The following is a 14,225-nucleotide window of genomic DNA, read 5'->3' as shown; positions in this document are numbered from 1 at the left end:
ATATTTTTTATGTATATATATGTTCATATTTTACTAGACTGAACATTTAAGTACAGTTTAGTCCGGGAAAGATTTTCACTTTAAATACAACAGAAAGATAAATTGTTGCTGATAATTTTTTTTTTTTCTTAATTCAGTTTTAATAATATAACTATCGACGATAGTCCATATATAGAAGAATGATAACAGAACACAAAAAGATTATTTCTCCTGTGAGCATGAAGATTGAGATTTCAGTTGCGGGATGAAGTATTTTTCGTGACATTTCATGCTACTTTAATTATTTTAATGTGTATCAGCAACATCGAATGGAATTCGGTCGATAACTTCACGGTAAAAATTATTACCCTAAAAATATTTTCCTATACTAATAATTATATTTGATTCAAATAAATTTTCGGAACTGTTGTGATTTTAATAGAGTTTATCGACGAAAAGTCATGATTTCGTTTCAATTGGACATCCGATTGAAGTATCTCAAAGCAACACATGCGGCTGAGAATGTGAATTACTTTTTAATTGAATAGTATAATAATCGCGTTATACGCGATAGAAAGACAAGATAATGATTATACTTGAGTTTAACGTAAATGAACGGAAATAGATGAATAGTTAATTACCTAAATGTAAGGTACTAAGCGTACTTTGTTGGAGTATAAATTTTCGTTGAGGTTCTACAGCATACGAAATAGTTAATCACGACGCCGTTAAAAAAAAAAAAAAAATCGACGACATTAAGTTAGCAATTGTATAATGAATATGATATTTCTCACTGTGAATTATTTTTGCTTCTCTTTTACTCCGCAGTTTTCAACTTTCTCTTTCATACTTGTTGATCAAATTTTGCATCGTGAATATTTATTGAAAACTGTATGCAACAGAACCTCCGAACGATACGTAACATTATCCTATAACCATTTACCCGGTCGCATCCTACATATTATTTAACTTTTACCTCTATATATATGTATATATATATAGATATAAATAAATAAATAATTAAATAAATATTAAATGTAATGACTAAACATCATAGTCCAAGAACCAAGGTGACAAGATGATATTTGAGCTAACGTGTATCGACACTATATATATATCCGTCGCAACTTGGAAGATTTGCAAGAAAACGGAGAATAATTCGAAAGATGAATGGAAAAACTTGGCAAAGTCCTTTTCAAATGGTCAAATTCAGTAACGTACAGACTGAAAAATAATACGTTGATACCGTAGATTTATAAGATCTCGGTTTTAACCAGAAAAAAATCGGTTTTGTGGACATACTCGTCGACTCAAACACTGAATTTCAAACACTTGTATGAATAACTGAAAAACTATAATGAAAAATTAATAATCCTTAAACAACGTCTATACTTATATAGGCGGTGAGCCTCGAATTAGCCGTAAATTAGGTATATATATTTTAATACGTGAAAATCTATGTATATAAAAATTGAGACATCTTTCCCCAATCGGGTATAAATGTCGAGCGAGTCGACTGATTTAACCATCTTAACTATTTTTAAACCGGATAGAATAAAATAACAAGATTAGTATCGGTATAATCCAATCTTAATTAATGCTACTATTACAAAATCTAATTGTAAGAGAAATTGTTTCGTTAATCGCTCGTCATTTGTGGCGGGGGAAAAGGCGTCGTCTGAAGATACGAATCTTTATTTTATCTCCTGTTTCGGGAGAAAACAGAGCAGTGGTCTATAATGTCCTAAGAGTAGAAGCAAGTCTTGGAGGTTTTTTTATGCGCGTTACTGCCGAACGGTCCAACGATTCCTTTGTTCGGTAGTTTACCGAACGGTCTTAAACGGAGGCAAACGTAGGCCGTGAGGGCAAAGGATACGAGTAGAATTGCGAGGAGAACGATGAGCGTGATGGCGAATCCGGGTGTCGTCATGCATATGAGACTCGAATTGGCGGCGTGTTCCTTTGCCGGAAACACCATCGTCGGTCCGACCACGGAATCGTTGCTCGACTCGTCGATAGCGAAGGTTAAATCGCCGGTGGAAACAACCCGGATGATCCTGTTGACGCCGACCTCTTTCTCGGGACTAACCGCGACCTCGCGAGACTTTCTCCTGCGCTCATCCCTCGGTCGTCCGGCCGTTGCCTGGAGGTAAGCCTCGAGAGGAAGCGGATGAAGAGGCGGTGGTCCGTAACCGGACTCGGGATGGATCACCTGGTGGTTCTCGATGTACGTCGACTGCGAGTCGAGGAGATTCGACTCGGAGCATTGGTCGGGGCACTGGTACCTGCAGATCTGAATGGTGCACTGGAAGTGGACCTCCATCGAGTCGGGGAACTTGAACGCCTGGAAGTGAGCGTAGGAGAGAACGGAGGCGCTAGCCCCGAAGTTTTTGATCTTTGTGAAACGGGACATCAGCTTGGGCCTGGTTATGCACCCCTTCTGATCCACCAGCTGGATCGGGGCGCGCTTTCCGTCGTGAGCCATGCAGTTCCGGACCAGCATGTCGAACTTGGAGTCGTCGTCCTTTATGGCAAGGACCATAGTCATCGTCTGACCGATCTTCACCAGTCCGGATACCTCGGAGGCCCAGGGTCCCTTGCCCACCTGGATCTGCATCCAGCAACCGACGTTGTCCCCGGCGAAGTCGGTCCGCACGACGTCGAGCATGTCGACCGGAAAGGGCCTGAACGTGACCGACTTCTCGTACTGGTCGTGCCACGTGCACCGGAGCTTCCTGGCCTGGTCCCATACCTCCTGAACCTGCGGATCGTACTGCACGACTATTATGTTCTCGAAGTATGTTCCCGAGCCTGACTCGGCGCCGTAGCCGTATAGTCCGTTCTCCGTGTTACCGGCCGTCCCGCAGGCGTGGATGCTGATCTCGAAGTTGGCCGATGTCCTTCCGAGGCCGGCCGGAAGGTGAACGCAGTTCACGTTACTGTAGTGACCCTTGCTGAAGACTATGCCGTAGAAGGGCTGGTCGAACCCGAGGTATACCTTCATCAGGTTCTTCTCGCACTTTACGTCGAGCGATATGATCTTGGGCATGTCCGGCGTTGCTACCGGCCAGGAATCGCCGCCCGAACCAGAATGGGACGTGTAAACCTTGTCCTGAGCCTCCGTTTGACCCTTGGACGGCAAGGGGGGTGGAGGTCCGTGATAAGCGACGTTGTGATGAGGCCGGGGATTGGATAGGCCAAGACTGACGCGACCCGGATGATTCCGTACCTGACCGGTGTTGTAATGACCACCTCCGGCGGCATTTTCACCGGTCGTCTCGAGAGCCAGCTGGTCCGAGCTGCCAAGCTCGGTGTCCTGCCGATCCATCGCCGATTTGTCGTTCCGATTGTCCTCTCCGGGCACGGCCTGTATCACCTCGACGTCGTCGGAGCCGGCCAGCTGAAAAACGAAGGACACACGTTTACACACGGAGTTCACTACCCGGCGGATAAAGGCCGGAGCTACAAGGAGGGAAGGAAACGGGGAGGAATCGAGTCTCGAGGAGACGCCTGAGGTTAACACCGATAGTCCAACGGCGTGACAGAGGAGCTGGATCTTCTCGACGAGGTAGGGATGGGTATGTACAAAACAGGAGCATCCGACACGTCGCACATGACCCTCAGGCATAACGGATCAACCGACCGACCGACCGACCGAATGAACGAATGAACGACCACCGTGCCATCCTCGGCGCAGGTCAATCGGCCAGCAGCATCGCTCACTTCGTCTCTCGTCCCGTGAGCTCGCGGATCAGCTCTCGGTGCTCACGCGTTCCTCTAACCCAATTAAAGACCGTGCGATTTATGCTCGCGAAGCTGGCCCGGGGAACGGGCACACGGGAATCAAAGGACCCGCTCCGTCTGGTACCGGCACATCAGGCCGCGTACCCGCTCACCAAAACCGGCTCTAATTTAATAACAAACGTGAAGGTGAACCGCGGCTTGCCCACACACAGCGATCCTTCTTTCTTTCTTTTATTCTTTCTCTTTTTCTTCCTACCCGCGATGCGCCTCGAGCAGACGCTGTTGAATAAGGAGGTACCACCGACCGACCGACCGACCGACCGACCGGCGTGGCCTGACTCCAAGGAGGAAACTCGAAGCCCTTAGCACTGGGTCAGACAACTGGATAACGGCAACGCTACGTGGCCTCCCATGGATATAAGTACATAACGCGCGATATCTGGGTTACATAAAGCTGTTATAAATCGCTCGCGTACTCCCCATCATCCGGTCCAGTATACTGTAACCCTTCGTTCATCCCGTTTACAAAATTTTCCTTATTTTTATACTATTCGGTATATTCTTCACGCCTATGTCTCTAATCGCCGGAATTTATACTCTAGTGGCAGAGGCGTTAAAAGCCGAATTGGTCGACGGTGATGCAGGTCCGCAATAAATCATGTCAGTTCACAGCGATCGCCGTGGATGATCGGGGTGTATCGAACGAAATTGAGGACTATGCAGCCGATCTATCGATCCGTTCTTACTTTCTTACACGTGCTTCGCACGCAGCCGGTCTCGATTATTATGTACAGAAATACGTGGCATCGGGGCATCCTAGTGAGACATCAATCATGGCTAATAACACCGCGAGAAGCAGCGTTGAGCGGTAGAAATGGGTTTTTTTCATTACTGCGTCGTTTTTTCTTCTTATTTTACCAAACCCATCGCAGTGTTGAGCAAAGCTGGAGGCATGAGAATGTTCAAAGGTGCCTATTTCGGATCGAACCTGCAGATGTAATGCCCCACACGCGTACACTTTTAACTTCCATTGAAGAAGAGCTCTTCGAGCTGCACGATATACAACGATTGAGAGAGAAACGGCGGTGAATGGAAAACAGTTCTGTATACATACGTGGAATGGATAGTGTCGGTGGGAAAGGTATAAAGACGCGAACACAGCTGAGCTGAGAGCGTTATACCTCAACCATAATCTTATACGTCTGGCGCTTCTTCAGAAGCGTTCGTCACACCTGCAGCTTACAATGCAGCGACGGGTTTGTCCGTTTGTTTTCATTTCCTTTTTGTCCATTCAACAACCTCGTAACATTGAACAGAAATTCAATAGAAGAATCCCTGGTCGTCTCTCGTCTCACGGTACACCAACGCGACGTCCGGAGTGATTAATGACCGCAGCAGCGAAGCGTAATCGAAGTTACAAAAGGGTTACTGGAAAGTAGGCGAAAATAAATGCTCAACAGCTTCTGATCCTAATCGAGATGCATCGACAACGCGTCATGTATACTCGTCTATTTCCAATTCGGGACCAAAATGTACCCGATGAATTTACTACAATCCAAAATCCAACTGAGAAGAATTTCAGATTCTGGCGATCAGTTTGTTCCCTCGCTTTTGAACGCGTGTTCTACAAAACCAATTCACATACACAAACTGGATCCATGAGAGCTGCACGTAACAGCAAACGACGCGACGTCTCGTCTGGAGACTGTGACACGGACGACAGTTAGTGATCGGTTACCTTCAATTGGATTCAAGCTTCCCCGAGTAGCTAAATTTCTACGAACCGAGAACCAGAGGAGGAACACAACCGTAGCTAGGTAACTGAACCCCCAACAAATCCAGATTACGACTAATGGACTGATCAGTGTGCATTCCGCTCTATGGGGTCAACGACATTATTTTTTATTTTTTTATTTCTTACGTTATGCAAATATTTTCCATTGATTACACTTATGGAATATCATGAAGGGGGGTTCAGTCCACGATCGCTTCGCAAAGAGCGTTAAAGTAAAGAATCAAAATACTCACTCCCTTGAAGAGAAGACAGGCTAGGACCAAGTGTATGTGTAACCGCATCGTCTGACGTTTTTGGTTGCACCGTAGGAGCTCGGATACGGACTCTGGAAAACAAATGTTTTAAGTTGTTAAATTTTTAGGAATTGCGCTTAGGGAGACGTGGATTAATTAAATATGGATTCGTTTTTACTCGCAGGGGATCTTGAAAGATGGGCTTTTAATTACCGCCGCGCCGACCATTTTTCTTCCATACGTATATAGGTAGGTAAGTCTGCAAGCTAATCATTGCAGATGGGTATACCCGTAGGTGCAGACTTAGTTTTTATCTACAAATTGAGATTTAATTAGTTATTTACCGTACAGATTCCTTTAAATGGAATCATCATCATCGATGCGCGCAACCAAGAGTGCGAAACCCACAGCAGGGTCTTCATTATAACAATATCGTCGATGTATCCTAAACTGTAATTAGCGGATTCCGTGAAAGACGTACGCTTTGCAATTGCATCTGAGGCAGAATATTTTAACGCGTATTCGTGAAGTTTTTTTAAAATTTTTTTCTTCTGTTTTTTTTGTCTCTTTTCAATAATTTTTCCTTTCTCTCGTCATGTCTTTAAGACTCTCAAGTTGTTCCATTAACCTTCTAAAAGCTTCAATTTGGCCCACACGCGGCACGATCTTCCGACGCACTAATGGTTTCTCACACTATTTTCGACGCGTTCCTTTTTCTTTTTTTGTTCATTTTCATTTCCTCATTATTTTTATTTCTAATTTGCTTCTCCCTCCTCCTTTTGAGGCATGCTTCCTTCCAATCCTCGATGGGATATAAATCTCAAGTTTATTCATGATCCCCGTGTCGGGACGACTTGTGGTATGATATACCTCTAGCGGGGAAGACCGTTAGCTCTCACTTGTCGTTTCGGAAATATAATTATTTTCAAGTTGATTTGTGAATTTGGGTTAACGACTCAACCAATCATCACCGCGTGCTCTCTCTCTCTCTCTCTCTCTGCTGCACAATCTTAAACTATACATATGTATGTATATATATATATCCGGCCACTCCTTCTTTAATTCGGCTCGAGATTCCTCTCGCGTTTTAGTCGAGGTTCCGAATGACGAACGAAAAGGAAGAAGGCAAAAGAAAAAAAGTTTACGCCTACCGCAAGATAAGGATATCATTTAATCGATGTATGCTGGCATGAAAAATGGGCCGGAGCGATGACGGAATTGACTTTTTATACGGGAAAATTCTTTAACGAACGTGAGGTTCGTTGAAATTCATGAAGCGACGCGTAAAGAAATCGTAATGCAACTTCCAATCCGCCAATAATGACGGGCAGGTATCGGTATTCCAAATGTGCAGATGACCCATGCCGCCGTTGGGGAATTCTTGACAAGTTTAAAACAAGAGTGTGCGGCATATATATCGCATTGCTATTCAGGCACGAAGAGGCAGCCCGTAATTAGCATATGGGAACGTTCGAATAATAAAAAAGGAGTACAATGTTCCCCTGAATATGCAAGCATTTGCCCCACAAATAACTATACCTACATGTCAGTCGCACACCTTGTTACGTCAACAAGTCGAGGAGCCGGGTGTGTGTATATTTGCTTGAGTTACTTAGGCGGCTCCTCTGGACTCTGGGCCCAACTGGTCCCCCAGCCCGTTCGGCGCCGTCCGTCCCACCTTTTATCTTCTACTCATTATCAATCGGAGATGAAAAGTGCCGTTACGAGATTCGGCCCTGATTATTTTTATTAACGTTAAAATCTGGCCCCGAGCCCCGAGCTTCGACTTTGTATCGGAGTAAGAAGATGAAAAAAAGTCTAAGAAGAATAAGAAGAAGAAAAAAAAAAAACCGATACAGAGAAAGAAAGAAAGAGAAGGACTTTAGAAAAAGAAATGAATTCAGAGCATCGTTATAATATCTGTACCCACTGTCTGTCACACATGTTTCTACGACTATACCCATGATCTTTCGATCTTACGAGCCAACAATACCTGTCGCATTAACACGGCTTACCGAAGTCTAACGGTGAACAATTTCCTCACTCTCCGGATCGTACGGCGGTATAATTTTATGAATGAAAATTCTTTCCCGATCCTTTATACGCCGCCGCCACCAATGAATCGGCTATAATTTGTGCAATTCCAGGCGTTCGTTAATCCGGAAAAGAATCCTGCCGTTTATCTCTGTTCAATGACCTCGCCGCGCGGTTGGGGCATCCACGTGGCCCAAAGGCCACTCCGTATTTACAATACCTTCTAAACACGAGGAAGGCGGCTGGCAGTCGAGATGACGCTGGTGACCCACTGGTCCACTGGCCGTATCGTGCGCGTCGCGAGTCGTGAGTCGTATAAACGAGTCGTGAGAGGAGCTGTTGGGATACGGGTACGTTTCGGAGCTCAGATCTTATCCGGATCTCGCCGAAGGGACCTATCGACGAAATTAATCATTCGATAGGTCAGAGGAGCGGAGTGGACTGGTTGACAATTGGATACTCGCGTCATTTTTCGAGTGTTCAACCTTTTGCGAGGCGCTTTCTCTCTCGGTTTTTGGTCCTATGGAAAACGCCAAGTGATCGGGTCGATTCCGCGTCTGGACAATAACGTGGAGCTGTTACTGCCCATCAGGCCCTTCGACGATCGTCGTTAATTACTACGAATTCGTGACCCAGAAACCATTGCCCAGGTGTTGCAGCCCCGGCTGTGGGAACACGTTCACCGTCTACTACTCCCCGAGAGGATGTAATTGAAGTGACAATTAATGATCGTTGGACGAACGTCGATTGATTTGAAATTCGTAAGCCATGCATCGGCTCGTTAAGACGCTGTTGTACGGCCTAAACGGTCGTGATCGGCGACTAAACACGCTGACGTATGCCTGCATCCTCTTGTGAGAAATGATCGTAGGATAGGCTGCAGCCTGTATTCTCTCTAAGTGTATAAGTAGGAAAGTAGGCGAAGTAAGTTGCGCGGTTGGCATTCGCGGATATAATACATGTCCGCCTTGGAGCGTCGAGCATTCCTTCGACCAATTGGCAATTCGGCTACCTTCCAACTCCTCGCCTACTTTGCGCGGTTGCTTCTTGTATGTGCGAATTTCATCATTTACTTCCCGTAATGACGCCAAGTATACATACACACAACTACGCGGCGGACATCCTCCGGCGTTCATGCCGGTTCCACGTCGATAAATAATAATCTCGAACTACCCCCGGGGCCTGCAGGCGGTAGCTCACCGGGTATAAGATGATCCTAAGATGTGGTAAACATGTCACGATCCGGTCTTATGATGCAGTAATAAATCAACAACCGCTGCGGTATAACTGCTCGTTTATTGCCATCCCATATCTCTCCAGTCGGGGACGATTTCTTTTGAATTATTCATAACCGTGACGAGATTCCGCAGTCCGATGAAAAGTCTTACTTCTGTGGAAAAATTTGTCTGGATATTCGAAGAGAATTGTTTTATCGAAACTCTTCCGAAGAGTTCCATTATTCAAACGTACTCTGCGAAATACTTCCACACCATTCGACTCGCAGATTAATTAATTAAATCACTAAATTGACTTTGTTCGTCCGCAAATCGAGTCTATTTTTACGGTTAACGTTGGTTAATTTTGGTCCCCCAAAGTATTTTGCAAGCCGAGCAACAAACCCTGTAATTCCCGAGATTGATTAACGACGATAGGAAATGATAAAACGACCAGCCTACATTCGACGTGTCTAATTTCGAATGGAAATAAATTAGTGTGTCCAGCTGCCGGTTTCTTCGGTACGTTACAGATGTTGAAAACGGAGGCTGCTCGGACATGACGAGAAAGGCCATCGCGCTTTATGGCAGTGCCGGAGGATTTCAAGTAAAGTAGGACCAAGAGATCTGTGACCGAGAACCGATCGTCAAATATACGCATAACGGTTTCATTGATGAAGTAATACGCAACCGACAACCTCAGCGGCCTCGGCAACCGGTCGCTTTGACCGAATGAAAGCTGCAAGGTCTCTTTTCCCTTGTCGTGAAAAGCACCGATGCGCTTGTGGAAACGAGCTTCCGAGTCTTCTCCGCATCTCTCCGAAGTGTTGCAATGAAATTTACACTACTTGCGATAAAATTTCGAAGGAATTACAACCCGGCGATCTTCGCAAACTTAACCGTGCCATCTGCAAAATGTCTTTTTCGCCCCGGGCCTTCTTCCTTCTCCTCTCTCTCCCTCTCTCTCTCTCTGTACCGCGTCTTTCGCTATTGCCTCTTCATCCTCTCTGTCTCCATTTTTCTTCCTCTCTCTTCGGTTTGATATAATCATCAAATATTATTCGCGGGTTATACACTGCGTGCCGATCGGTCGTGTTCCACTTTCGTGTAATACGCACGTGATAAAAGTTCGACGACTGCGCATCGGATGAAAATCAACTTTCATACCCCGAGCATCGAGTCAACTTGATACGAAATTCCCGCTTCAATCGTACTGTCATTTACGATTGAACCAGCGATCAAAAATGACAACCTCTATGAATGTTTAGAAAATTTGGTGAAAAATCGCCCGACTCGACGATTGAGATTCGGATGACACTGTTGGTGAAATGGATCGTCACTTCGATGCATCGCGATTAGATTATTTAAATAGATTCCCGACGCGTGCAGTATCGATAGATACCTATACATGGTAGAAAGGAGCGGCTCGCACAATAATTTATCACCTTTAAAGATATTTTGGTCAACTGTTGGCGACGGTAAAACATAACGGATTGGACATTTACACAATTCGGTTGTACCGATCGAACGGGAATATATTTTATATATAGGTATGTGTTACAGTCAACAGTGTCCGGTGACACCAAAAAACCTTTAATTAACCTTAGGGTACATAACCGTAGACTCGGAACCAGGTTCGCGGAACTTTTCTTTCTCGTTTAAACTCGTGACCAGTTTAACCGATGGAGTAAATATGGGGGCATGTGTACGCACGCGAGCTTACGCGTTATGTCGAAAGACATTTTTTCCAATTTCCATTTCATTCGGTCGGCTAATTTAAATACAAATTATATTCACACCCGAACAATTTTTACATAACTCATCGGGTTTGCTAATTTCAGTGTCATTTAATCTTGAAACTCTTGTACGTCGATTAGCGTAATTTTCAATCAACGTTGATCAAGTCGAGAAAATGATGATAAAATTTGTTAACAATTCAAACTCTCTCTCACACCGATTAATTTCGCACACGGTTATCAAATTGTTGCGAGTACATAGATGTTTAAATAGAAGTATTGTGTGGTTTTTATTTCACATCACGGGATATTTACTTCGAAGCTGCATCCCAGAAATTATTACCAAAAGTCGGGCTGCGGTAGCGAAAGAAATTCGGTATGAAACAAGGAGTTCCTTATTTATACGTCAATCATTTATTTCCTGTGTTCGGAATCCTTGTTACACAATTCTGTAGAGAAACTCGACTGGATTATCAACGTGCAAAAAAGGGGCCCATCTTATTTTACACTGAAACGAAAGTGGCCGGATGAGTCTAGCCTTGCTGGAGATCGAGAGAAACGGGAATACAGCGTAATGGTATAATTCAGAGGCGCCTGCATGCGCGCAGGTAGTCAGATAGCTAAGTGGATAATCATAAGAGATAGGAAATTTTTCTCCAGATTGTTAAGTAAGCATCGCCGCGCTCCAATAATCAATTTTCTGTGCCATATTCACGCCGTAATATAACAAATCACACGACGTAGTCGAGCGAGCATTGGCAATTTCTATTCCTCTGCACGCGTATATCGTTACTTTACATCGTACGTGTGCTATTATTTCTTTTTCAAGGGAGGAGCGATGAATTATGACGCGGTGAGCCGTTTCCACGTACCTACATAGTTTCATCTGTAACGCCTTTTGACTAAAGACCTGATTAATTCGTCACGCCGGTTACCCACGAGTTACTTGTTAACCCGGACGCACGTTTACGCGATTTGGCATGCTTCGCGAGGCTCGTGCCCATCTTCAAGGTACGTGCTCAAAAAAGAAAAAAAGAACCCAAGAGGCCCAGAAAAGACGAGATTAATATCGAACAGTCTAACGAGACGGTACTAATTGACCGTGTCTAACCAACCGGCCGCAATCGCAACCGCCTATCGTGTACCAATTATTACGGCCGCGTGTGCTCGAACGCCAGTTTCCGAAAAAGTACAGACATTCGAGACATACTCGACACTTTGTACAATTTAATACTCGTTACGCGCTCTGGTTCAGGACGAATTCGTACCTGCATCTTCTGCTCCCAAGAGTCGTTCACGGTATCATCGACACCAAGCTCAACTGCATGGTCAAACCGACATTGTGTTATTGGGACTTGGAAACTCGGCACTCGAGGAAACATGAACGAGCGATCACCCGGAAACGAAATCAAGCTTCCGACCGGCTACAGGATGTAACTTATTCTGGGGTGAAGGGGGCGTAAAACGATCCCTCGAAATACACGCGCAGACGGATACCTTGATTGGTCTTGATTGGTGGTACTCGATCCTCCCGGGACGAACGGATCAGGGTGGTCGGTGGTCGAGACGCACGTGGAGTGACACAAGATGCACTTAATAATCACAGTGATAACGTTCGCGACCCTGGATCATAGACGGTCTATCGATACCCGGGCACAAGTGACACAGACACTGAAACGTTGAAACGCGGACGAATGGTGTCGAGTACGTCGATATCGTCCCGCGCCGACCTCGAGGAGATGAGAGACCCTCGGACACTGCTGGATCAGAGGTTCGGGAACAGGTGTTGAGGCGCGAGCGCGAAGACGCGGAGACGCGAGGGCGCGCGAACCAAGAATGGGATACACCTGTCCGATATACAGACTATATCTACTACAACTCCGTGATCCGCCTCCTGACCCAGACACGCTGGTACAGTTATATAGGTTCCTCGGGCTGAACCGCGAGGAGCGTAAGCGCGAACCTCCGATATCTCCTTATTCACCTGGCACCGTCGGTGTCTCTCCTCGATGCCTATCGGTGCACTCTGCATCCCGCCGACTCTTCTACCATTCGACTAACGACAACCCCGGTCTGCTGGGGGCCCGAGGAAATGGTCTCGGAAACTCGTAGAATAGGCGAGTTTTTCTCACGGCTAAAAGTCCCCAAGGACGTCTTTCGGGCGTAGAGGTATCCTTCGGACGCCGGAAAATGGGGCCTGAGATAATTGAGATATGACCGAGACGTCTTTTTGACGACTCCGTGGCTCGGGCCATCTGGAACGCTTATCGCGACGAACTTTGAGGAATCATTTTACTCGAGCTCGCTGTACACCAGACGGTGCAACGCTTTGAGTCGTCGAAAAGACGTCTGAATGATTTTTTATGCGACATTTTTTGACATCTAAAAGTCACCAATGACGTCTCTCAGGCGCGGAGGTATCTTTCAGTCGTCAGAAAATGCCGAATTGGAAATAATTCAGACATCTTTTCGACGATCCAAGTATCGTGCCATCTGGGACGTTTATCGCGACGATCTTTGAGGAATCATTTTTCTCAATTTCGCTGACTTTTTTCTTCAGTCCCACTTCTTCTTGGCTTGATGTAACTATAGATGTTCCGATCATCCGTGCTACCTTCGCGGTGAACGTTCGTGGCGAAAAAAGTGGTCTTCTTCTATACTTGGAATCCGTAATATGTTTCATCATCCGCGTGTTCCGTATCTCTGGTCCCGATTGCGAATGTAGGTCACGAGGAACTTGCCAAATTTACAATAATTTTGACCATATTATTCGTTCGCGAATATTCAGGGAAGGATGACATTCAGGATTTAGAAAGCCGAGTTCCGCAAACATTTTCAAGATTATTAACACTGTGATGTAAATTGGTAAAGCTTTTTTTATTCGATTAATAACATAGTCGCGACTCCAGAAGCAAGCAAAACTTCATCTACGTAAACTGCTAGATCCCTGGTTTAAAGTTTTACCGATTTTTCGACAAATTCCAGATATTATATCCGATGCTGCAGTCGTAAAAGTATCGCGAAGAAGAAGTTGTTTGGGCTGGTTTTGCCGGCGGTGATCAGAACTCGGTACATTTATCTATCGGGACTATCGATGCGGCTGACTAACGTTACCGAAGAAGCCGATCACCCTCAGCGTCAGTCGGTCTGGCGATAAGATCGACACGAGTCGATACAACACAGTTGCATACCTTAATTCAAATATTTCGTGCCCGTGCATTCATCTTTTTTTTTTATTAATCTTACAAACGCACGCGCCCCTAATTGCTTTGCTATATCCTATTCCTTTTCCTTCCTCTCGTACAGTTTTTACAAACCTCTTGTCTCAGCATCGTCGCGTGTTTGCGCGGATCGCATTGTACCAATTCTTAAATTTTTTTGCACCGTATAAAATGATCCAACCGTGCAATCATGCGTATACAGAATCAAAACGGAAATGGGCGGGAGGGAAATTTGGCAGTACATGTAGCATCGTTAGAAAGGTTGCCGC

At 45.2% G+C, this 14,225-nt stretch overlaps 1 protein-coding gene across 2 annotated transcripts; it reads right to left on the bottom strand.

Moving 5' to 3' along the window:
• Positions 1-264: 264 nt before the first annotated feature.
• On the bottom strand, positions 265-12,685 carry LOC124179924. Of its 2 annotated transcripts, none has more exons than XM_046564803.1 (3): positions 12,233-12,685; positions 5,752-5,843; positions 265-3,379 (listed from the first exon to the last, which is right to left on the bottom strand). In XM_046564803.1, the coding sequence occupies exons 2-3, from the start codon at positions 5,797-5,799 to the stop codon at positions 1,724-1,726; spliced, it is 1,704 nt and encodes a 567-aa protein (XP_046420759.1). In that variant the 5' UTR covers positions 5,800-5,843; positions 12,233-12,685; the 3' UTR covers positions 265-1,723. The 2 variants fall into 2 exon arrangements, with proteins under 2 accessions (XP_046420759.1, XP_046420764.1); XM_046564808.1 differs by lacking the exon at positions 12,233-12,685 and adding an exon at positions 12,004-12,221.
• Positions 12,686-14,225: the final 1,540 nt, after the last annotated feature.

Source organism: Neodiprion fabricii, chromosome 1 (genome assembly GCF_021155785.1).
Source record: "Neodiprion fabricii isolate iyNeoFabr1 chromosome 1, iyNeoFabr1.1, whole genome shotgun sequence".
Taxonomy (NCBI): domain Eukaryota; kingdom Metazoa; phylum Arthropoda; class Insecta; order Hymenoptera; family Diprionidae; genus Neodiprion; species Neodiprion fabricii.
The sequence above is the reverse complement of the archived record's forward strand: the minus strand, read 5'-3'. Positions and strand labels throughout refer to the sequence as shown.

What these genes read in the sequence shown, in the direction of transcription:
- LOC124179924 (XM_046564803.1), bottom strand. Translation starts at nt 5,799, where the DNA reads ATGCGGTTACACATACACTTGGTCCTAGCCTGTCTTCTCTTCAAGGGA. An exon ending in CCTGTCTTCTCTTCAAGGGA is followed by an intron (nt 3,380 to 5,751) that starts GTGAGTATTTTG and finishes TTCGTTTTTCAG; the next exon opens with CTGGCCGGCTCCGACGACGT.